Raw genomic sequence first — 27,349 nt, 5'->3', positions numbered from 1 at the left:
CACAGATGACAATTTCACCTCCTCAGCTTGCTAGAGTTACCCTCTTGTCATGTGGACAAGGCATCCAAACCTCGGATCAGAAGGACCTGTGAAGATCCGGGTTAGAATAGGTCTTCGGCAACCCATGCTTGTCACAAGAGGCGCTTAATGGGCCCGGGTGGTCAGGCTCGCTGACTCGGTTGATGCATGTCACTTATCCCAATTGTGTGGATTGATGCTCATGGTATCAATCACTGGATTGTCTGGTCCAGACTTGAATATTTACTGACCACCGTCATATACATGTAGCTTGAATATTGCTGAGTGCGGCGTAAAACAACAAACATTGGATCAGAAGGTTTGAATCCCATCACAGGACTTGCAAATTTTGTGGCAGCGATACTATTTTCATCACATTTCCATTCTTTTATTCTTAGCTAGCAGACAGTTTTGAATTGACGGTGTGTCAAATTAATATTCATAATCTTGGCAATCAATGACATGCAACAACTGGGTATACCGTATTTGACGTAATAAGCGCCCAGGGCGCTCTCAAAATTAGAAATAGGGGGCTCTTATTATTATTTTGGTAAAAAAAAAAAAAACAGAGTTAAAAGATAAATTTCGTGGTTTATGCTGACAGCCTGAAATGTTTATATACGACAGGTATATTTTTCCAGAATTAAATTGCCCATAATTAAGGGTGCATATAACACATGAGTGCGTATTATACAAGAATAAATAAGTCTTGCGTACATTGATCAATTGGGATTTTCACTAGCCAATATATTAGCAAATGTTGCCGTGGGCGCTTATTACGTTGAATACGGTAATTCAAGTTATCCATACATATATACCAAAGTTGCAACAAACACTGTTCAATATTACTTGTGGTTCATACATTATCAAGAAACAAGACCAGTTCGATCGTAAATCTATTTTATTTTGTGTATGAAACTGTACATATCTGACTAGTATTTCTTTGGGAAATGCAAATGTACATTACATTGTGATACTAACCGCCGTCGTTGAATATCAATACACTGTACATGGCCTCTACAGGCGACATCTGCATCCAGCACACGGATGCTAAGGCACAAATCCAACATTAGGCATGTCTGGTCCACCTATTCTTGAAATGGATTAGCATCAATTGCAATCAATTTCAAAGGAAACTTTCCTTGTTAAAACCTGATGTACCTGTTAGTACAGCGACAAGCAAGCAGGGAATCTATTGTTAGTTGAATAAATATGGATAAACGTTAAATCTATTGACATTTAGTTGAGTCTTCTATACTTTTATATCTATAGCATATCTAAATGAAGGAAGATTCTGAATGTCGAAAATTCCCCATTTCTAGCAAAATTGTGAGTGACATCCAAAATTTTTCGAATTTTGAATTATTATTTTTACAAAATTTTAACCAAAACAAACAAGTCTCCAAGAATATAAATTTGAAAATGTACACCAGACATGCTTAATGTTTTCAGTCCAGGCCAATAGTTGCTAATCACAAAGTAATGTGACAGATAGACTTCACAGTACACATTACTGGTCATTTGAAAGCTGATTCATTTCATGAAATCAACATCGTCAATAGCGAAATCAACATTTCGTGACAAGATGTATTTCAAAATGCCTCAATACAAATCTATAATTTTATTATTATTATTTAAACACACTGACTGTTAGTCTAAATAATTGATAATATTTTTTGTAATATATAAACAATAATTAGACCCAAATAACAAATCTCCAAAAGACGAACTCTGTTGCCATTGTTGTGAATGCACCACAATGGACACAACATTACTACTCAAATTGTTTCTTTTAATTTTTAATTGTTTAATAAATGCCATTTATATGATAAAAGGCAATGTAACAAACTAACAGAGACTATAATCCTTAAGGAAAAAGACAATAATAACCCTTATCAAAATAATGATCCATGAAAACAGGCAATAAATGTTCAACTAAATACAAATATGATGAAGTTCACCAAATATGTCAAGTAACACCTGTATATATGTTTAATGTTTTTGAAATCTTTAACATTACATACTGAAGTACAATGAACCAAGGCACTTTATCAAGAATTCATAAACACATTTATAAAGAGCACTAAAAAGCCATGGATAAGAATATGAAAATGTAACAATTATTTAAGATCAAGTCAAAATGCGCAAGCAATAATCATTTAAAAATAATATACTTGCTACTTTCAATGATAAACAAAAACCAAATGTACATTTTTACTGAGAGATTCAAATATAAGGTTCTGCAAAACTCTTTTAAACAGCTTGACAACTGAAAGAAATACCTTATGAACAGAAGTAATTAAAAGTGATACTGAATCTAAAAAAGACATACAAATTTGAAAGGTCCATCAAAATTAAAATTTAGTGAAAAAATACATTAAATGTTTAAAATTTTGAATTAAATTTACTATTTGGTAGATTATACTGAGGCAGACTCCCAAAAGTCACATACAAACAGTATGCATTCACAGATTGTTGTCGATTGGCAACAACATAAATTACATTTCAAATCTTGATTAAAATACATTAAAATCAACTAATAGTAATAAGTTTCATCAATACACTAGGAATCAAGTGGGGTATTTATCATAAATGTGGAAATGTTAATGCAAGTTGTATTCCAGCAGTATGAGATGTGAGCACCACATATATGTCTATATATATATCGGTAGCCAATCTTGCACAAATCTAAAAAGTCACATCATTGTGGCAGTTCCTTTGAAATAAACAATGGTTGGATGAGGAAGATGAAAAAAAGGCACATTTCTACACTCTTTGCACGCAATGTTATTTTTCATCCATTTTTCTCTCTGAAATGATAATAGTTGTCTGTACAATATTACCTATTTTCCAATTTTGCCCAAATTGCTTAAATCCAGATTGTGAATATTCCGTACACATTTCACTTAACGTCATTCATATAAATGCATCTTCAATCATCTACAAATTCACTTTGGCACATTCGACAAGGGCGAATTCACATAGCACCCATAGACTTCAACACACAAATAGCGCACCTACGCTTCAACACACTGATTCCTCACCGTTCATAGCCATTAGTTTTAAATCTCGACTTTCGAGTTCTAGAGTTAGCTGTTCAACTTCAGCTTCGAGTGTTCGGTTTTTCCGGTACATCTGTACATAGTTGAGCTGTAATTGTTTCTGGTAGCGAATCACTTTGTTCTTCTCATCCAACCATGTTTCTTTGTCCTTTTCGAAATTTGAACGGTGTACGAGGATTTCGTCTCGTAACCTATCCACCTCGTCTTTCAATTCCGCTATTTTTCTGTCCCTGGCGGAAACGATGGAAGGTTTGAGCAATTCCGGCTCCGTGTCACACACTGTGTCATCCAAATCAGATTGCACACCGGCATCACAAAATTCCGGCTCTTCAGCCGATAATTTTCCAAGTTCATTTTTCAGAGATTTTAACTCTTCCGTCTTGGAGAGAATTTCTCGGAATTTTTCCGATAATTCTTTATTCTTCTTATCCATTTCCGACTCGTGTGAGTGAAGTTGAGTTCTTAGAGTAATCACCTCACGGCTCTTTTGAGTCACTTCCTGGTTCAAATCTCGAACTTGCTGTCGTAGTTCTGAAGTTTCGTTAATTTCCGTTGTAGGATGTCCATTAGTCTGCAGACCTCCCAGCCTCAGTTTCATATCTCGGACTTCGTCTTGGTAAGAGCTGCATTCTTTTCGAAGAATATCCTTCTCAAGGTACAGTTTGTCATATTCGTCCTTCAAAGATTTCTTCTCTTGTTGAAGTTTATATACCTGCAGCGACAACACTTGTTCTGTTTTGTAATTTTTACGCTGCTGAATTTTGAATTTGCGTTCATATTCCTCTCGCAGTTCACGCATTTCTTTCATCCACCCAGATTTCTTTTCCTCATAGACTTGAAATATTGCTCTTTCGTTTCTGTCCATGACATCGCGCAATGTATTCAACTCAGCATCCTTTTCTTTCAACATGGCTTCCAGTTCACCAACTCCGCTGTCGCTTGGTGAAGGCGTCTGAACAGGAAATACCTCCATGTTGTTTGAAGACACCCGGCTGACATTAAGGGATGGCAGCGACTCAGGTCTGTCAAGAGGTCGCGAGAAGTCACTTGAGAAACTTGTAGACCTCTCACTGCCATCATGATGAGAACTATGCGAGGAGTTCATCGTCTTGCTACTTGTCATACTGCCTGTCATGTGATTATAGTCATGTGACCCATACCCTTCATCCTGATTGGATAGTCGTCTCTTTGCTCCTTGGGGCGGACTAATGTGCTTCGCACTGTTCACAGGCTTAAAAGCGATTGGTCGCACAATGCTTCGGCCCACATTCTGAAAACAAAAGATGCAAAATCAGCACAAATTTTCTAAAAAAACAAACTTGGATAAAAAACACAATTATGTGTATAAACAGTAATCTGAAGTGATCAAATGATAAAAATAATTCTTAATTGGAAAAATAATAGGACACAAACAACAACCTTGTCAAACTCCAACAATAACTTTGAATACACCACTTTGTATGCAACATGGCCACAAAAGCACACAACATACCTATGTACCTAAATACCATGCTGCATACATTACACAGACAGTCGTGTAGGCACACATTGTGTGAAATGCCCTGGTGTGTGACAAGTTGCCTCATTAAGTTGCAGTGGTCTTAATAATTCAGACACTCCACAATATGGCTTCCCGTCAGACTCGCCACAGTGACGTTGGTTGGGATTATTATTACTTGCTTCCAAGTTCTCCTTCCGGACAAACATGACACTTGGGTGCCTAACAGCAATAGGCCAACTGTCTATAATAACCCTAGCTTAATTGCTTGTTGGAATTGACCAAGTGCCTGCCCACTGCACATGCACATATGCATTCACCATTGGTAACCTTTTTATAATTAGCTGCTTGTTGCTAGCAAAGCCAATGAAAAATGTTTATGAATAATTTGGATCACTCTTCATGAAAGTACACTATTCAACTGAGCTACACTATTCAACTGTAGCTACACTATTCAACTGGAGCTACACTATTCAACTGGAGCTACACTATTCAACTGTAGCTACACTATCCAACTGTAGCTACACTATCCAACTGGAGCTACATTATTCAACTGAAGCTACACTTTTCAACTAACTTTAATATCAACTGTAGCTACACTATTCAACTGTAGCTACACTATTCAACTGGAGCTACACTATTCAACTGGAGCTACACTATTCAACTAACTTTAATATCAACTGTAGCTACACTATTCAACTGTAGCTACACTATTCAACTGTAGCTACAATATCAACTGTAGCTACACTACTCAACTAGCTACACTATTCAACTGTAGCTACACTATTCAACTGTATCTACACTATTCAACTGTAGCTACATTATCCAACTGTAGCTACACTATTCAACATTTAGAAATAATCAGTATGGAGCATCATGGACATCAGAATTGTCCAGAAAAGTTTAGTTGTAAACTTAGTTGTAAACTTAGTTGTAAACAAGAACAAGTACATCATGTACTGTGCCATGTCAGAATCAAACCACATGTAACATTGTTAACTTTTAGGCCACATCAATTTTCACCCTTATTAACAGATTATGCTATTCAAATGCAGCAACGACTATCACAATGTTCATTTCAAACCCATATAGTCACATGTGGTTATGTTGTAACATTTCAGTGTAAGAGGTAACGGAATCAATTTCAAAATTACCCCAAAAATACTTCTTTTCTTGTCATAACCCTAATGGTAAAAAGTTGCAAGGGGCTAAAGACCCTAAGGGCCCACTTGCACAAAACGATCTTAGCGCTAAGACTAATGTAAGCCTATGCTAAAGTATGGGAGTTACGATCATCTTAGCGCTAAGAATGCTTTGTGCATGTGGGCCCAGATCTGCAGCAGAAAATCTCAAGGGTACCAGGCCTACCCTAAATTTCTGACCATATCCTATGTTATTAGCTATCCTATGTTATTATCCTATGTGAGATATCACAACACTAAGACCTGATAAGCAATAAAAAAAAAATTGCCTAGCCTTATTAAAAAAGACATTTAACAAGGCGTAAAGAGACCCTCACACAAAAGTATGTGGATGTTAAAGCCCTCAAGATCTGTAGTGTCACAAGCTGAGTCCAAGTTTGAAAAACAAGAACCACCTATCTAACACTTAAAGAAGAAAGCATGATTTAATTCCCTCTCCCAGACACTTTATATACACTCAAGATTCTGCACAACAAAGACATACTGTGCGCTTCTTTATGGGAGTAAACTAGGCTGACACGTCAGGCTCCGATGTCAGTCTAAACTGCCTTGTATATCTTTCTGGGGAGATGTGGGTTGGGTACCACTGGAGCTTGCAGTGTTTGATCCCTGAACCTGGCCACCTATCTTAAACCTCTTGGGCAAGGCTGTGTTACAGATAATTATTACATTGCCGACAGTGACAAAGCACAGGATGAAAATCAAAGAGGATTCCATTGGAAATTGTATACACTTGAATATTTTTGTGAGCAGAGCTTTAAGATTTCGGATACTGTTGGGAGATACTGACATCACGATGATGACAATGCTGATAACAGAGACAAGAGATGGAAAGAGTTTTTGGAAGCAAACAGGAAAAGCGTGAGCGAGTGAGTGAGTTGGGTTTAACGCCGCTTTTAACAGTATTCCAGTTATATCACGGCGTGTCAGCTTAATGTGGGAGGAAAGCCCAAAGTGATGCAGGTCTCAGACGTTTACCACTTCGGTGAAACCCACGAGCACGGGTATGGTGCTGACAAACCTAGAAACATAATCGGGGCGAGCCAGGATTTGAACCCACAATCATAGGTTTCTGGCATGCCCAAGGGATGCAACTCTGCACGGCGAATCGCGGCGCCTTAGACGACTGGGCCACCCAAACAGGAAAAGAAGCTCTGAAGATTAGGGCTGTTATGATTCACTTGTGTATTCGGTAAAATGAACCGTATCCATTCATGAATTGAATTTGTTAGTCGTGGCCACTAGAATCGAATATTTGTGTACATGCAAGCATGTGCATTTAAATAAAAATATCCATAAGAACATATGATATGCAAACATTTCTTCAAAAGACAACACTCTTATACTATTTAATTTGACAGTATTGTGGTCACAGGTCATTGTCACATTTGAGCAGATACTAGAAACTGGATAAGTGCAGTATATAAATGTATAATATATTAATAATTAACAAACCATGTCATATAATTTATGTTGTTATTGCTTCACTGAATATAACAAATTATACATCAGCTTCTGACTTGTTATTGTATTCATTAATTAATATTTGTATTCTTTACCCTATATAATGTGATACAAATCGTATTCGCCTCGTGTATTCATGGCAGCCCTACTGAAGATGATCCTTGAGTGAGTGAGTGAGTATTACATTACAGGTAGTCACAAAACACAGGAAGAAAATCAAAGGGCATTCAATCAGAAATTATATACACTTGAATATTTTTATGAGCAGAGCTTTTAAATACTAGAATGTGTAAGTGAGGGAGCTGGGTACAACCTTGACTGAACTTTAGCTTTAGCTACAGCTTAGGCTTTATCTTTGCGGTAGATCAACCTCACTGATATCATACAGCTACTTTCTGCATCAGTATATATTGTTTCATAACTTAATCATGTCCACAACAGATGCTCTACAAGCTGGCAGACCGCCTCCGTGGTCTTGTGGTAGAGCGTCCGCCCGGAGAGCGGAAGGTCCAGGGTTCGATCCCGGGCCGCGTCATACAAAAAGACGTTAAAAGATTGTACTTGTTGTTACCCTGTCTGGCGCTCGGCATTAAGGGGCTAAAACAAGGACTGGTCGGCTCGGAGTCAGTATACTGTGTCTGAGTGGGGTATTCATGTTAAACTGCGGCATGGTATCTCAGTGAGCTAGCACTATAAATCGGCATCAGTCCGGACTAGTACAAGCAGCCACACACACACATACACGTGCATGCACGTCGCCATATAAGTGCAATAATCTTTGACGCGACATTAAACCCAATTTCACCTCAACAAGCTGGCACTGACAAGTCATAGTCAAAATCTGATGCCTATATATAATCTGAACACAAAGTGCTGACTTGACACCTTTTATTACATATTGTATACATTTAATATCTCCCCCCCCCCCCCCCCCAGTATCTTGGCCACACAATGTAACAAGATATATGACATCATACACAATGTGAGTGAGTGAGTGAGTGAGTGACGGTCTTCACACATTGTACCCATATGAGGAATCAAACCCATGCCATGGGTATCATTAAGCACTGACTTAACCACTAGGCTACCCTACCTGCCAGAGCATAGCATTGCAAAGAGCATATATAATTAAGTCTTAAAAATATAGCATGTTGTCTATTAATGTCAAGTTCAAAACAAAAACGTAAATTTTTTAATGGTCATACCGACAAATATCTATAACACAACATCAAATATACCCAATCTACAAACTACCTCACCTGGATAATCTCATATAACCACAAACTTATGGTTAACATGAACTGAAAAATCCTCCATCTGTATTCCGAAATCACAAACCCCCACTAGGTGCCGATACACACGGTCTACATCTGTCATCAAAAGACGACTGGAAACCCAAATGACTCCGAATAATCAATCTAATCCTATACCTCGTGTCTATTTCCAGGTTCACAATAGGCGATAACAGAGCCTAATGATTGGAACAGCTTTACCACTGTTTGAACAGGCAAGTGCTGACTTGTAAAAAGACAATGCTTCGATCATAGCCAGGCTCCCTGCTTAGACATTCTCAAGACATAAGTCACACACAATAGTCGCGGAGGTATTTCAGATGAAAATTACAGATAAAGCCAAACTGACAGAAATCTGATACAAGATACCGCGTTAACTTGCAGACCAGTTTGTTTATCGTTCTTGGACATTAGGTTAAATACAAGTTAAGGACTTACTAATCTTTATTACGGTGATGATGAAATGGGATTTGCGTGTCTCCCCACCGATATCTTTATTCCTATATTTAGTTATGCAGTCTTTGTGTGCACTCTTTGTGGCTAGAAATGTTCACTGGGTGAATTACTGGTAGGGGATTACGTGGGTGTTACTTCATAATTGGGGATAACGATCGGGGTAAGTAGCGTTAAAGCTTTGTTGGAGTAGGAACAATTACTAGTCCATGTAAGTGGGGTTTCAACCAGGGGGGAATTTACACTTTATTCACTTTGTGACTGTGATTTCGTAAGAAAGAAGATCAATTCAAACATATGAGCAGGTGAGTGATTACTGCTTAACACGGAATCAGCAAAGCTATTTCTGGAAATAGAAACATTGATAAATTATGTTATTTAAGACTTCAAATTGAGCCAAACCATTTTATTTTGAGGGTTGATGGATTTTTTGTATCAATTTGCCAGAATACAAAAAGAAAAAAAGAGAGGTAATACTGTCAGGGTAGTTTTGATGCTTATTTCCTTGAAACTACTCTTGAAGGGAACATCTCAATATAAACCAAAATAAGCATATTTTAAATAACACACAGTATCATTCTGTACTGTTTATGTGTATAATCTTGTACTTTTCCAAACTTCAGAGCAGACTCTTCCCCGATATAATAAGAAAGTTACATAGTCTTATCATTAATATGTGTCAGCCATAGTTTAATTGCAATTTGTAAACCCCATATGCCATAAGCTATAAACAACAAACAACTACCATAAAAAACAGTGTAAATGCAATTGACACTGCTTGACCCCTTTGATCAATCAAGCCTTCCGCTGACACACATATTTCAAATATACCCTTATCTCTTAGATTGCTTGATAAGATTCCACTTGGTGACACCTACCTGTAATCTTATCCTTAAGGTAAAATATACACAACGCCTAAATATCAAGGCCACAGTGGAGTCATTGTCTTATGAGGATTAGTTGTATGAGTAATACTATCGGTGTATAACAGTATTTACCAACAGAGTCAAATTTACCTGAATATTTATGTGGGTGTAAGGTACAGTCATACACATGTGATGAACATATTATTACAATGAAAATAAGATAAACATCTGGCATATGAGATAAATACTTTCAAAGTCAGCTGATTAATCAAGTAATTATCCATATGGGTGGAGTAGTGAACAGATTCAACATAAATAAAGAATTGTTGAAAAATTCTAATAAACTAACCAAAAAATATTCAACTTCAATCACATCTAAGAAATTAAATATATGTATTCATGGGAAGTTTTTTCACCAATATTTATTAAAACTAAATTTAATATTCAATATATAGTATGTCATTTTAGTTAAAATCAAGTAAACCTGACATAAGAAATGCTCCTTGTATATATATATAATAAAACATATTGAAAAAAAATCCTAGATATATCAAGTAAAACTTGGGGAAAAATGATATTATTTTGTTCACAAATACACAGGAACACCATCACATTTATAGACAGGTACTGACAACAACACATACTTCCTCTAGGAGATAGGGGCGCTTTCTCAAGCACTACGCATAAATATACCTTATATTCTCATCAATCAGTGGGTGAACAGTCTACTTGTACATAACGTGTAATCAGGCGAAATGTATCTGACTTTTGTGACAATCAAATGCTGCTATTCCAATAGAATCATCAGTCGGTATAATCTAGTCGCAGACAGACTTACTGGTGTTGGTATTTTGGGTTTAACAGACTTTCCAAGTGTCAGAGCATTCATAATGAAATATGTGTGTCAATTGAAATGAAGTTCAGTGTGTCCAAATACCTTCAGGTCAGTGGGAGTCCATTGACGATGAAATGTACACTGATACATATTGTTCCTATTGACACTTTGAAATGGACATGTCATGTGGGATATACCATACAAAGTTCACTTATTTGGAATTCATGATCAAGGGAAGAAACCTAGACTGTCTTACAGTCCCTGAACCATATTATTTTCCCTTATGCCCAGACCTCACTGTAATGCAGGAGCCCTAAATGAAGCAAGTCTAGATTTTCTCACCTTTTGAATTTATCTCACTGGGGCTCTTTTTCAATTAAATGTAGTTGCTTGTTTCAATCAAAATTATATATTTCCAGAGACTAAGCGTTAGTCCAGGAATAGACCCTAACCTGTTTATTTCTTTTTTAATGCTGTAGTCATCAATAGTCCATCCATTTCAATCAGTTCGGAAATGACTGAACTAGAACCAGGCAAACTAGTGATTGATATTATGACCAACATCCTACATCGTCAAGGGACGATGACATACAATCAACCAAGTCACCATCATTGGCATCAAATCTCCAGCAATACTATGGAGGCCTGTGATAAATGAGTCTGGACAAGACAAACCAGTGATCTATATTATGAGCAATGATCAACGTTGTTAGGGTACAATCACACACAATCAACCAAGTCACCGAGCCTGACCACCCATGGTGTCGCCAGATCCCCCTAGGTTTGCTTTTTGTCACTTAAAACACACTCAGCAATATCCCAGCTGTATGACAGAGGCCTATAATAATCAAGACAGGACAAGACAATCCAGTGATTGATATTGTGAACAACCATCCATGCTGTTGGGGTACGTGAGTGAGTTTGGTCTAACGCCGCTTTTAACAGTATTCCAGTGATATCACGGCGTGTCAGCTTTATGTGGGAGGAAAGCCCGAAGTGATGCAGGTCTCAGACGTTTACCACTTAGGTCAAATCCATGAGCACGGGTATGGTGCTGACAAACCTAGAAACATAATCGGGGCGAACCGGGATTCCAACCAACAATCATAGGTTTCTGGTGTGCCCAAGGGACGTAACTCTGCACAGCGAATCATGGTGCCTTAGATGAATGGGCCACCCGTGCCCCCCTGTTGCAATCAAGAAAGTCACCAAGTCTGAACATCCGATCCATTTGGTGGCCTCTAACGATCAGCAAAGGTTGCTGGGGAACTATTTCAACCCAGAATCCCCACAGGGTCACAGGTTAGTGAGTCGTGCTACACATAAATTAAGAAACACACATTGATAACAACCTGTTAATATTATTCAAAACCCTCCTTCACTGTTAAACTAAAAAGTTTTTAAATGTTCATAAACAAATATGGAAGCAAATACCCACCGTCATGTATAAAGACGAAGTATATGTTTGTTTAGCCATTTTCTCTCCAAGTTCCATCAAAACTAATCATCTGGTAATCTAGTCACATCTAAAGGCGGAGTTCCATAAGTTCAGTCACGACTTCCTCAGTGATGTGAATGCGAAATGTGCAACAGTTTGGCAATACAGCACTCAGGCAAGAAATGAAATGTGCATCGTTTTCTGCATAATGCATGTCAATAGCACATGGACTCTCTAGTACCGCAATCAATTACACAACAATTCTGGTCCTAGGTTATGTGCATTTCATCTTGTATGACACAATCGAACAGCATCAAAGCAGTTGAGTCATCTCTCGTTGCTAATCTTACCACCACACATCACTGTTTATTGCTGTAGTGATGCTAATTTCACCAGTGTATCATCAAACCGAACATACTTCACCGACGACACACGCAAACTTCCTGCACGCTGATCCCTCTCCAGATACTGTTCCGCAAAGCACACATATATGATGCTCATGTTTTTATAGCAAAATTAAATCCAAATGTAATCAAATCTGAATGTTGCTGTGAAACGGAGATGCTCCAAACACCGAAATCAAATTACATCCTCTTTCACAGTTTTCCTTGTCAATCAAAATTTGGATCTTTGATAACGGTATCGCCACAGCAGAATACCACACCTTTGTTCAAATGGCAATCACGTCCATGTAGATGTCATGAAATTGACATTTATCTAATGAAATCGACGCGTGGTGTTCATTTCACGGCGTGACACGTTCCTACCAGGTGCACAAGTAATTACCATCAGATAATCCACAGTAAACAAGACATGACCTCACAACATGTATCGACTGTAAAGACTATTTGCATATGTTGGTAATACAACTTTGCTCTGGTGAAATGTTGGTGTACCTTGCGGTAAGTGACAAGCATGTGGGGCCTGTACACTTGGGAAACAGGCCAGTGGGAACAGATGTCTCCCCGGAGTGACAGGAATCAATAGCAGTATGTTGCTAATCAATATCCCATATACATCCCACGGTCATATTGAATTCTTTTGTCATCCGCAATCCTGGGAACAGTGTGGAGAGTACTTGTATACTCGTATTAATTTACGGAACAGATGCGTTGCTTATACAATGTCAGTTAGAGTTATTTCAACCGTAATTTGGTATTCAATGTTGTCTATATTGTCTATATTGTCAAAATGTACAAAATTTCTTTCTAGCTTAATTGTACTAAATAATTTGAGTTCATTAATATTTTCTTTTGTAATGCAAAAGTAGGTATTGGAGCATTGCAAAGATAATTTGAATATGAAACATAAATATCTGAATACATTCCAAACCATTCTATTAGTGGAATGGATGTTTGATTCAAGAACATTTCATATTATTCAATGTATCACTTTTATTATTATTATATTTTTTATTAATTCAAACTTACTTACAAATGCCATCATCATATTTCTACATATACTGATGAAACAGAAACAAAGATGACTTGGAGTGAGTGAGTGAGTGGGTGAGTGGGTGAGTGGGTGAGTGGGAGTGAGTGAGTGAGTGAGTGAGTGAGTGAGTGAGTGAGTAAGAACAGAAAAAAAAGAAACACATGGGAAACACTAAAATTTCTTTCTTACACTTTCTTCTGCCTTACTGCAATGCATTCCCTTATTTTATTTCATCAGTATATTGCACTACTACTACTACTACTACTACTACTACTACTACTAGTACTACTACTAAAGTACATTTATAAAGCTCCAAATTCCACCCACAAAGTGATTGCTCCTAGCACCACATGATGGCAAGGTAAGAAATAAAACCCAAGAAAATATTGAGAGAATTTCTCTACTGTTAGGCATACAGACATTTCGTCAAGGAAAAATGGTCAATTTCTAGTCCTAATCCTAATTCAACTGACCTACCTCCACCTTATCAGATAACAAAGTCTTTCATCACTTGTCAGCCTTGTCCAATATTTGACCACCAAGGTGCTAAAGGTTAATGCCATTACTGTAAATACTACTCCCAAGACAACTGTTTTCAGCATTGTAATGAAAGTCCCCAAATTGATTGTAAATTCGGACACCTGTGTTTGCTCAAAACAGCCCTTTTGTCTAAAAGTCACGGGCTAATCTTGTCCAGTTTAAGAACAATACATTCAACTCAAACTTCCATTGTTGAAATGAACCAATTGCACCCTAGTGACCCTTTTACCAACAGAATAATTCAACAAAGATAACAGTGAATCATGGAAGATTGTTCAACAATTAATGTGCATGAATTCCCGAATTAAAAAGATCCAAATCACTTGTGTTCAAATACTTTCAGTGACATATTTATGTCTAACCACCATATCTTGATTTGGAAATTAGCAACATCACTTTTTAATTTAAATATATCTGAAACTTAAGTCAAAGATAAATGTTTCACGCCTTATCTTTACCATTAGTTCAGCTTCATTAATTCAACAATCTTCTTCAAATGCAAAACCCAAAGGAACCGAACAAAAGATATAAGATATAAAATATTAAAACTATATAAAAAAGCTGCCTCAGCATTTCGAGGCCAGTTACCCCCCCTTAGCTACACATCCCAAACAAGCTGTGAGTGTTCATATAATTGCATCAGAAAACTATGATGACTGACAACTATTCACAATTAAGATATTATCACAGAAGTTCAACACAATATTTCTAGAGTGTTATTTCCCCAAATCCCATTTTTTCTTTTCCATTTAAGTATGTGAGTGAGTGAGTACGGTTTTACACCGCTTTTAGCAATATTCCAGCAATATCACAGTGGGGGACACCAGAAATGGGCTTCACACATCATACCCATGTCGGGAATCGAACCCGGGCCTTCGACGTGATGAGCGAACGCTTTAACCACCAGGCTACCCGGCCATCCCACCTTAGACTGTGTATCGTTGCACTAGGCAGTAAAACAAGACTAAACGCTAACACCTGTGTCTGAGGCCATACACCATAAAGTCTTTACACTAGAGGACAGAAGCCTGCTCTTAAAACAGTCCAACAAAACAGCTATCTCTACATGCCCTCATAAATAGGGAAAGACCAACTGGAAGATGTCTGTTTCATCTCCTTTCATGTCAATTTCATGCACAAGCTCAACCTCAAGTTCATCTAGTACTGTCATTGTCTATATCTTACAGTAAGGAATACTATTTCCTACACTCAACACAAAGCTGATTGATAATCAAAGACCTATTAATAAAACATATGTATATTTCAAACTTATTCATAGTGTATGAAGGCCTCAGCAGTATTGTCAATTCCTGTTAGAATTGCTTTCTAACCGTTTTTAAATCTTTATATTCCCTTTATAAAAATTACACCTCACTTTTTCATTTGCTGATACCATTATTACCCAAAGTTATACATATTTTTTCACAATACATCATAATAGATGGCCTCACTTTTCAATAATAGACGTTTTCCCTTTGAAAAACACAGAAAAATATTATCCCAATTTTCAATTGACAAATTGATTGACATCTACATAAACAATGCACTTATTACCTTTGCTATAGTTATTGATTGATCACAAACTGCTGACTTAACACAATCCCAAGATAAATGAACTGAGTTGTCATTAAGTGAATTAGGTCAGGCTCCGTACTTCAAGATGTAAGTTGTTGTAACAAAGGATCTATTTCCAGTGAACGGAGGATGTCGGGTGTTAGGTGTATGAACTTAGGGAAACTAATGGTACGCGGAATACTTTAATTGCTTACTTTTAATACAACATAAAACTATATAACTACAACAAATTCTGTACAATATATGGATATGGATACACATTCATCCACGAACAGATCTTGGAGAAACTTGGGAAAAGTTTCAGTATGATATAATTTGATCGCTGATGCAATACATATTTCAAAGTGAAATGTAAAGATATTCAATTCAAGCATACTTCAACAATATATAGTTATATGTTTGTATGCATTAATTCATCTGCAAAATTTTCATATATTTTTATATTTTTTTAATCAAATTTGTAACAAAGAGTGTCAGCTTTTTTGAGCCAATTGAACAAATTTACCAAAGAAATGTCTGAAATGCTTTTCAAGATTCATAAAACAAAATATCAATGACAATACACAGCATCTATGAGAATATAAGCAAATATCTCTCATGTACTAATCACATCAACCAACACTCACATGAAACTAACAGTTTTTGTCCACTTGTCCTTATAATGATAACATATAGCAAAACCCTTAAAATGGGCCAATTTCTACTAGTCCTTAGGATACCTTTACTATTGGGCAGTTTGGTAAGGACTGCAGGACTAGTGCCAATTTCTAACGCTGATGTACATTTCAGTGAATATACGACAGTGAAATCTCCTAATTACTCACATGGAAGTCCAGGGACATTGTTATCTTACATCCCACGGCCACCAACAAACACCTGTAACACTCTCATGACCCTCAGTTCTCCGTCAAAAACAAGGAAAAAGGGAATGTATCCATCGAGGCACAATGGCTGTGTAACACTTCGACAAGACGGCACAGAAATCCAAAAACAAACACTCCCAAAGTAATGCAAATGTCAGTCAAATTTCCTTTAAGAAATGAGGCAACCCACTCGGGAGATAATTATCAGGAAATGAACTTGACTAATGTACGCTACAAGCGTGTCGAGGGTTGCTTGTCAGAGCCGAGTGGGCCTACCTGTACACATATCTACCTGAGCTAACGAGAATTCAGCCAGCTATGTAGGTAAGAGATAGGTATACTATGACTGTGACCCCAACGTGACACATGGGTTATGGCTGGATCAAGCCGTGCTCATTGCAAAGAAGGCAACCGGAAAATGACTATAAATAATGGAATGTTTGAAATAAACATGCGTACATATACAATTGTGAAATGAACATGTGTATTTAAGAAATTGGCATTGTCTTACTTCTTTTTGCTTCAGGGGACAAGTAGGTCTGGGAATTAACTTATTTCAAAGGTATGTTCATTTGTTGTTTAACGCAACACTCAGCAATATTCCAGCTATATGACGGTGGTCTGTAAATAACTGAGTCTGGACCAGACAATCCAATGATTAACATCATGAGTTGAAAGACAGAAGCTGTCAAGGGGAGACAGGTGTATGAAATGTACACGGTGTACATCACATGGTTACACCCTGATGGAAACAACCCCAGGGGGTGGGGGCTGTAGGTTGGGGGTGGGGGCTGTAGGTTGGGGATGGGGGCTGTAGGTTGGGGGTGGGGGCTGTAGGTTGGGGGTGGGGGCTGTAGGTAGGGGGTGGGGGCTGTAGGTTGGGGGTGGGGGCTGTAGGTTGGGGATGGGGGCTGTAGGTTGGGGGTGGGGGCTGTAGGTTGGGGGTGGGGGCTGTAGGTAGGGGGTGGGGGCTGTAGGTTGGGGGTGGGGGCTGTAGGTTGGGGGTGGGGGCTGTAGGTTGGGGGTGGGGGCTGAAGGTTGGGGGTGGGGGCTGTAGGTTGGGGGTGGGGGCTGAAGGTTGGGAGGTAATGGATATGAGTAGGGGTGGGGAAAATCACCAGGGTCTTCTGAAACCTTTTGTAGTATATTTCATAGACACCTTTGTCAATTTCTGTATCAGGCTGGCAATTTGGAATGTAATAGAAATGGTTAGATATCCACTGTATGGTTTTAATATCATGTACTGAAATATACAATGGTCCCTTAATGACTTTCACTACCGGTTTTGTCTGAATGAAAAATTGTATGAGGCATTAAGGGAACAAAACAGGGACTGGTCGGCTTGGAGTCAGTACACTGTGTCTGAGTGGGGTATCCATGTTAAACTGTGACATGGTGTCTCAGTGGACTAGCTCTATAAAACCAGCATTAGTTCAGATTAGTTCAGACAAGTACAAGCAACCACACACACACACACATGCATTTTGCTATATAAGTGCAATAATCTTGAATGAATGAGTGAGTTTGGTTTTTCTCCGCTTTTAGCAATATTCCAGCAATGTCAGGGCAGGGGACACCTGAAATGAGCTTCACATATTGCACCCATGTGGGGAATCAAACCCAAGCCTTCTCCGTGACGAGTGGACGCTTTAACCACTAGACTACCAGACCGCCCCCATAATCTTTAACATGTTAACCCTCATTAGACATCACCTCAAGTCACAAGTGAAAGGAACAGTCTAGTATTTCCCAGTAACCTGCGTGTGTGAATTCTGGACTGAAGCTGCACAAGAATGCGCACACTATACAGACGCGACACAATCAAGTGAGACTTGTGCAATGAAGCAGAGATGCACAGCAAATATCAAATATTGACGCCAAGGAATAGTCACTCTCGAATATCTGACGAAAGAGATTCCACTGGTCATAAAAGGCAATAAAGTGGTGAGTGAGTGAGTATGGTTTTACGCCGCTTTTAGCAATATTCCAGCAATATCACGGCGGGGGACACCAGAAATGGGCTTCACACATTGTACCCATGTCGGGAATCAAACCCGGGTCTTCGGCGTGACGAGCGAACACTTTAACCACTAGGCTACCCGACCGCCCCCAATAAAGTGGTGAAAATTATATGAATGGATCACTGAAATTCAATGATGACATCAGGTGTTTCTCGAAAAGAGAAAGCAAGTCCTCCTCACCAGTAGCACCCGCCACTCACACCATTTGCACAAAAGGCTATGTGTTTGTTTGTTGTCTAAATCACAGCAGTGCTGCTTCCATATGAAGGCAGCCTGTAAACAATCAGGTCTTGACCAGACAATAGCGTGTCTACTGATTCTGTTGAAACTAAAAATGACATGTGAACTTTGAATTACCTATACCCTGTACAAGTGCAGAGATTCCGCTGCTTACAAGTAAAGAGAAACATTGAAGAGAATGTTCGTTTTGCAATACAGTTGGGGGCAGTCTGAATCTCTTGGACCAAACATATACTGGCCTAGTGACACACACCGTATTCAACAAAATAAGCACCCAGGTCGCTCTCAACATTAGAAATAGGATTAGAATATTATTCTGGTGAAAAACAACAGAGTTGAAAGATCGTAAATTTCATGGTTTATGCTTGAAATGTTTATATATACAGATATATTTTTCCAGAATTTAGTTTCCCATAACTAAGGATGCATATAACACATGTATTATACACGAATAAATAAGTCTTGTGTACATTGATCAACTGGAAGGGGTGCTAATTGGGATTGTTCACTAGCCAATATATTAGCAAATATCACTGTGGGCGCTTATTAAGTTGAATACGGTACGTACGTTTCCATTCCTCTGAATTTTTTCAGAAGACTCATCCAAACATTATCAACATTTTCTTTTTGACAAAATGTAAATTTAATGTGATGAATATTACTTTCAACCTTTCCAAACTTTCAATCTTCAGATTAATTTCATTATTAAGATAGTAGATATACCCCAGACAGCAATACATATTTAATCATCACTTATTTGGTTTATTGTCTGAATTGTTAGCATTTTGTGAAATATATCAGCAATGAAAAGGTTGTAGATAATCTTGATCTGTCTGAATGATATCGACATGTATAATTTGAAATGTACATCATCTCAAATGACTGATAAAGAAATATACAAATTGAAATCCATATTGTTTCAATTTCAAATTTTGATAAACCCACTGTTGCCTAATATGAAGGTCATGCCAGCTTTTGAAGTCAACCACTTTGGTTGGAAAGAAATATGATTTGTAACTGATAGGGCTGTTTCAAAGATGCTACTCAAGAAAAGTTGAAGACATTATCTATGGTAATATGAAAGAATTGGTCGGACCTTAATGTCTTTGAGTAGTGTACATCATAATCAACACATATCCTATTTTCGTTCTGAATAGAATCATTTCAAAAATACTTCGATTGTACATTTAATAAATACACAAATAAATGGAAACAAATCCAGTGAGTCACCTGAATCTTTTCACTTGACTTCCTGATCATGGCAATGAAAGGTCAAATATATCCCAAGTCACAACAGTGACCATAGTCCAGAAAGTGGTCAGTCACTCACACAATTATCCAAACCACACAGTGACCACCCATCTCCTGCATCGGTCAAGCCATGTAGGTATAAGCATGTCTAACACCACTCCCTGACCCAGGGTAAGGCATAATTGCCCTGTAATGTCCAGTCCGAGCATGGACAGGGCTAACTATGTACACCGGTCAGCTGATGGATTACCCCTACAGCCTTTAGTGGGTTAGGTAACGAGTCCATTATGACCGCTACAAGGACTAAGCCCCCAGATGACCGCTGTATGAGCAATGGAACAAGGGGGGGGGGTCAGTATGGCCTGTTGCCGGACTGTGGCATGTACCGTATTCGACGTATTAAGCGCCCTGGGCGCTCTCAAAATAAGAAAAAGGGGGCTCTTATTAGAATATTATTTTGGTGGAAAAAAGAGAGTTGAAAGATAAATTTCGTGGTTTATGCTGACACACTGAAATGTTATATGCGAGAGATACATTTTTCTAGAAATTTAATCGCCCATAATTAAGAATGCATATAACACACGAGTGCATATGATATGCGAATAAATAAGTCTTGCGTACATTGATCAATCGGAAGGGATGCCAATTGGGATTGTTCACTAGCCGATATATTAGCAAATATCGCCGTGGGAGCTTATTAGAGCGGGGCGCTTATTGCGTCGAATACGGTATTGCTGAAGTGATTGTGGTTTAGATTTCAATAATTCATGAAATATTTTGTCATAAAACTAAAATAACATTTTTTTCTGTTTTGTGCTCATTATTGAAGTACAATGATCAATGGGAACCACTTTCCTATTGACTTCTTACTATGTAGTTGTACACCAATGAGTTTTCTGTTTGTGTCATTTTAATTACCTTAATAAAATATACCACTCAAAACAAGTCAAGGAACGACCACCAGCCATGATTAACAGTAGTCATATGGCAAAAGTAAGGTGTTCTTTAACTCCTTTTAGCAGTATATATGGGAATAGTGAAGCCTTAGTCATTGTTTGAATTCTTTTGTAACTTTAATTAATTAACGTTTGTAATAGCATTCCCTTATATACAGCAACATTTTTACTTGAATGATGTGAAGTTTAATTAATTTGGCATTTTCACGACCATGAGTAAATGTGCAAGTATTATGAGAAAGTATAATGAGAAAGTAGTTTGTAAAACTTGGCTCTATACTGTATAAATGTAAATATTTTTGTCTTGAATCTCTTATAATTTCACGTTTTCATTCCCATATTTATTTCGAGACCAAATCATTGAAGTTTGAGAAGAGTATTTGCTTTCAAACGTAAAAAGGATATGTTTCATGTGAATCAGAGCCAAGTGTGTTTGAAACTGCTGGTATCAAGAAATGACATATTTTTTTACAGATTTTTAATTCTAGTGTTTGAATGAGGTATATTTGCTGATGGGAGTTTGACAAATGAATCACGGTTTATGTATGTGTGAAAATACCCCAGGTTAGCATGTAGAGGGCACATACGCTACCCCTTAAAGGTTTAAGGTGACTTAGAAATGCTTACTGACAAGTGGTGTGGTATGTAGGACACAATAGACCTGGGGGCGGTGGGGACGCTCAGCCTTGGGGGAGGGGGTGTTGGAGTTTATGAGGCAGGCTATCAATACCTGGTTGAGGTTGTAGCTACATGAGTGAGACATAATGGTGATAGGGCATGGGGCTGGGGTAGGGGTTGGGGGTAAGGTTTGGGGGTAAGGGTTGGGGGTAAGGGTTGGGGTAAGGGTTGGAGTAAGGGTTGGGGTAAGGGTTGGGATAAGGGGAGGGGTAAAGGTTGGGGTAAGGGTTGGAGTAAGGGGAGGGGTAAGGGTTGGGGTAAGGGTTGGGGTAAGGGGAGGGGTAAGGGTTAGGGTAAGGGGTGGGGTAAGGGTTGGAGTAAGGGTTGGGGTAAGGGTTGTGGTAAGGGTTGGGGTAAGGGTTGGGGTGAGGGTTGGGGTAAGGGTTGGGGTAAGGGTTGGGGTAGAGGTTGGGATAAGGGTTGGGGTAAGGGTTGGGGTAAGGGGTGGGGTTAGGGGTGGGGTAAGGGGTGCTGCTAGGGTAAGTTTGGAATAATACTTGTTAAATCCAGGACAGTTAAGTTTGTTTGCTTGTTTGTTGTTTAACACTGCACTCTGCAATATTCCAGCTTATGACGGCGGTCTGTAAATAATCGAGTCTGGACCAGATAATCTAGTGATTGACATCATGAGCATTGATCTACGCAATTGGGATACGATGACATGCACCAACCATTTCAGCAAGTCCGACCACCCGGTCCCGTTAGTCGTCTCTTACAACAAGTGTAGTCACCACTTACGACAAGCATGGGTTGCTGAAGACCTTTTCTACCCTGCATCTTCACAGGCTGACAAATAAGAAAGGGGGAGGGCTGTAGGAGGGGTGAGAAGGATGGGGTGAGGGGCGAGGGAGACAGGTTGGGGGTAAGAGTAGATGAAACAGTTTGGGAGGAGGATTATGATGGAGTGGGATGGGATGTGGCATTAAATAGGATTGGGGTGGTGGTGGGGGTGGGGACCACTCAGCCTTGGGGAGGGTGATGTAGGGGTTAATGATACAGAGTGGGATTACACCTATTTCAGCCAGGGAGGTTGAGAAATGGGATGAGGCTAATAGTCAGTGAGGATGGTTTTATGCTACTTTTAACAATACTCCATGGATATCATGGTAGGGAAAACCAGAAAATCCCTTCACACATTGTACCCTTTAGGAAATCCAAGATGAGGGTTCGGGGGGGTTTGGGGGGGTTTGGGGTGGAGGGATCAGAGGTTCAGTTTCATCTCTGGGGATCATTGGCTAAGATGGGGGTTCGGGGGTTCGGGGGTTCGGGGTGGAGGGATCAGAGGTTCAGTTTCATCTCTGGGGATCATTGGCTAAGATGGGGCTGAGGTGGTTCGGGATAGAGGGATCAGGGCTTCAGTTTCATCTCTGGGGATCATTGGCTAAGATGGGGGTGAGGGGTTGAGGGATAGAGGGATCAGGGCTTCAGTTTCATCTCTGGGGATCATTGGCTAAGATGGGGGAGAAGGGGTGAGGGGGTTCAGGATGGAGGGATCAGAGGATCAGAGGTTCAGTTTCATCTCTGGGGATCATCAGCTAAGATGGGGGTGAGGTGGTTCGGGATAGAGGGATCAGGGCTTCAGTTTCATCTCTGGGGATCATTGGCTAAGATGGGGGTGAGGTGGTTCGGGATAGAGGGATCAGGGCTTCAGTTTCATCTCTGGGGATCATTGGCTAAGATGGGGGTGAGGGGGAGAAGGGGTGAGGGGGTTCAGGATGGAGGGAACAGGGCTCCAGTTTCATCTCCGGGGATCATCATCGAGTTGAAAAGTGTAGCTGACAGCCCCGCGGACAAAGACAGGTCACCCGGGGCATGCATGAATAATAGCAGAAGACGGGTAGGAATTCCAGAGTGTGGGTAGATGTATTAACTTAATCAGCTGTAGAAACACAGGGGACTTGACAAAATTTATAGATCCCAGCAGTCTGTCACAAGTGGGCGTGTCTCTCAATCACAACGTCATGTACATCCTTCAGAAACACCTACTCAGGTCACCAAAGGTCAACAAAAACAATCATAGGTCATCGAAGAAGTCAATAAAAATGATTGTCCACATTAACCCCCTGCTGAGACAGGAGGAATGGACAATCTCAAATACATTATCAACAGGGTGGGGATACCACACACAGCAGATAATACACCTGAGGAAATTCACGCCTTTCGTGGCACCCTTGTGGAAGCAGTGAGTGATATTGACGTCCAACACGTCTATATCCAGCTGCTAACTACAAAGACATATGAAGGGACTTGTTCCTATAATCTGAAGCTGTCAAAGTGGCTAGCTGATTGGCTGATAGGGTTATGTAATGCTATTTACTCTCAGATTAGATGCGAATGACCTCCGGCTGACTCTTTGGTTGTGAATGCGTAATTAGCATCTCACCCAACAAATATGATTATTGTAATTTCATTATTGTTAGTTTCAGTTCATTATAAGTGTATGATTTACGCTCTGCTTATTAAACACCATCAAGCTGATAACTCAAAACTCATAATTTGAAATGATAAAAGAAAGAATAAATTCTACAAAATTATAAAATTAAATATTATTATTAATACAAAAATACTTTTTCAAAAGGGTGTTGTATTCTTATGGTTTGTACAAGTATAAACACTGCTACTTTCGCTAATTATCAGTTTGAGAATATGTTTTCTCATGAGTTTTTCTTAAATTAAAACGTTATTTTCGAATATAAATTTTTTTAAGAATAATTAATCAAACCAAGGCAGATTTAAAACCTCCAACTGAGGCAACTTTGGAACATTCTCATCTCGGCATGACAAAGCGTCACACTGTTAACAGTTAATTTATTCCCAATCATGAACATGGCCTTTGAGCGTCACGTTCCTGCTATTCACGTCTCTAACACATTTCAGGCTTTGTGTTGTTTATTTCAAGATGAAACGCCACACATCCACACAAGCAGGTCAGAGGGTATGTGCGAATCAGCATTTATTTCACCTTTATTTCCAGACAAAGCTGTCCACCTGTGACGCCCCTATCATTCGGGGTCAAACGTCCTGCTGGAGACGGGCTCACTGTGTGACATTGTTCGTGACAATAGCTAGGTATAACACCTCAGCAACACTTCCTACAGGCAGAGTCGGGTACTTGAAGCAATCATTTCACTAATAGGTTTCATGAAATTGACGTAAGCGGAGGATGGCTTGCAACTTTAAATAAATACATACAGTAAACTATGGTTATAACAAACTCAAGGGGACCACTTATTTTAGTTTGTAATAACCGTAGTTCGTTATAAGCATATATACAGTATATATATGACAAATGGCCAGGACTAAAAAAGAAGTTTGTTATATCGGTCAGTTTGTTATAAACATATTTTACTGTACACATCTTTTTGTGTAAAAAAAGGATGATAAATATGAAAATACTACTTTCATGAAATGAATTTGATTTTTTGATTTGATGAAATGAAATATAAATGGTTAGTCCAACATTCAAAGGTAAAAAACGAGAATGGGATAAGAAAAAAAACCAGTGGTCGACAGAATGAACAACAACATACGTTGCTAGGATACAATGTCACCCAATCAGGCAAGCCACATGTTGTCATGACACGATCTGGAGTTTAGTTAGTGTTTACAAATATCCCACCTATTAAATTACCTTTCATAATTAAACCCGATATGTCCTTAATGTGAATAAAGTTTGATTGACCTGACCTAACACTAAGGTCATGTTGTGTGATGTCGAACTCTGAAGGATGCAGTATTTGATATACAACAGTTGTATTGTCAGTAGCATCAGCAGGTCATATACAACTGATATGAACACCTGCCAGTCACTGTCGTCCACTCCTCCACTGATTGTTATCTCCTCTCACAAGGGGGGAAATAAACAATGCCATAGACAAGCAATAAATAACCGGGGAATATGTCAAGAGATTTATGAATTGAAATCAACAATGGTACTACAAATTGTAATAAATTGTTATGGCTTGTTTCTGATAAATAATTATGTACCTAAAAAATGCTTTACCATAAGTACCCACTTGTAAAATGTTGGAGTTTGCTGAATTTATTTACCATTCTCTTGACAAAATTAATGCCTTAAGGCTGACTTAAGAAAATAAACCATTTCCGGATATATCTGCCCCAAATATTGTTAAAATTGATATTTTTTATTACAGCATGTATCTTGATATAAACATTTGATGAAGTTTAGGTAAGTTTTTAAACATTTCGAGGACGCATATAGTGTGAATTTTAATAATCCTGCAAAGGGCATACAGAAACAAATTAAATAAACAAATATACATACAGAGAGAGCCATCTTTGCATCCATCTTTTCGACAAAGTCTGGTGCCTACATTTCAAGAGAAATATCCAGGAGAGAAAAGTAAACTGCCATCATAAACCATTTCATTTGAGGAAATACACCTGTTAATTACAGGTATGTTCAAAAGTTGTTGTCTTCGTCACAGGTAAGTCGTCAGTACTGGGACAGGTAACAAGCCTGAAGGTGTGTTGTCAATTGCATTCCTGGTATCTGATCCACCTGACACGTTTATCAATGGAGGTGGGGACTCCCAAACCCTGCCAATCAATCGTTCATTGCACGGGATGTCAATTTCACGTTTGTGTATTTCTCTGAGTCATCACTTGTTATTGAATATCCAAAATCCCAAATGATTCCCGAATGGCATCTGATGTAAATAGGACGAGTGAGATCTCTACTGTGATCATTTCACAATTTGTCTTCATACAAGTCGAGAATCTCCAGGAAATTAAAACGATTGTCAGTAGATGATTTTCAAACAAATCGGTATCACATCCATCTGATGGAAATCACTTCAAATGACGTCAATGTGAGCCTGATCACTGACCCTTGTCAACTGCATGTACATTTCAATCCCAGGAACAACGCTTGTGTCAGCTGTTACACTTTCATCTTGCTTCCAATACCTTGTCAATATCACCCTGACCTCCTTATTGCCATTGACACCCATCACCATCGTATGTCCATCATGTGTGCATTGCACACCCGACCACACATAGACCCAGCTTTAAAGTACCTCCACTTTGTCTATACCAAAGTTAAACTCCCACAGGACAATGCCGACCAGATTCACCTACAGTCAAACCAAACTATAACAGCCCAACTCTCACGATTTCATCACAATTTAAAAGGCAATTTAAATAAATTTGAACCATATTATCAAACACAATAAAAAAGAAGAAAATATTTCCCAATTTTACAAAAATGCAATATATATCACAATCAAAAGTAAAAGGGACCCAGTACCTGCATCCATTGCAGGTGGGAGCGACTGTATCTACAGAAAACTCATTATCCGGAATTGGAGGCTGTCGGTACCTGATCGAATGGGAAAAAATCAATGGATATCTTTGTTTGCTCAAGCGTGGCTGCTAGTTTATGCATGCCAGGTGATGTTAAAAACTCGTCAGAACACTATGCTGTATTTTCCGTTATGAGTGATGCTGCCTTGATAAATGAGATTTTAACCCCAGCAATTTTGGATGATAAATGTTTACTCAAAATTGACACATCTGGATCATATAATGATAGGTGTGAAAGAGCATATTAACATGGTCTTACCTGATGCTGATAAAGCACAAATTGCAACTCAATATCTGCTAAGTATTTGATCGTATTTATTGATTAGTCAATACTAAAC

At 38.7% G+C, this 27,349-nt stretch overlaps 1 protein-coding gene across 6 annotated transcripts in view; it reads right to left on the bottom strand.

Moving 5' to 3' along the window:
• Window positions 1-904: 904 nt before the first annotated feature.
• The window catches only part of LOC124143390 (leucine zipper putative tumor suppressor 2 homolog), a 107,632-nt gene continuing 81,187 nt past the window's right edge, over window positions 905-27,349 (bottom strand). For 4 of the 6 annotated variants that reach the window (XM_046512358.2, XM_046512356.2, XM_046512355.2 and 1 more), the window contains exon 3: window positions 905-4,350. In XM_046512358.2, coding sequence (XP_046368314.1) covers window positions 3,043-4,350 — 1,308 coding nt within the window. In that variant the 3' untranslated portion in view covers window positions 905-3,042. Of the gene's footprint in view, window positions 4,351-16,501; window positions 16,834-25,971; window positions 26,730-27,349 lie in introns of those variants that run through there. The other 2 variants (XM_046512359.2, XM_046512360.2) reach the window with 2 other exon arrangements.

This window comes from Haliotis rufescens, unplaced genomic scaffold, assembly GCF_023055435.1.
Source record: "Haliotis rufescens isolate VD_foot unplaced genomic scaffold, xgHalRufe1.0.p SCAF_12, whole genome shotgun sequence".
In the NCBI taxonomy this organism is placed as follows: Eukaryota; Metazoa; Mollusca; class Gastropoda; order Lepetellida; family Haliotidae; genus Haliotis; species Haliotis rufescens.
Note: the sequence above shows the minus strand (reverse complement) of the source record. Positions and strands in the feature narration are given on the sequence as shown.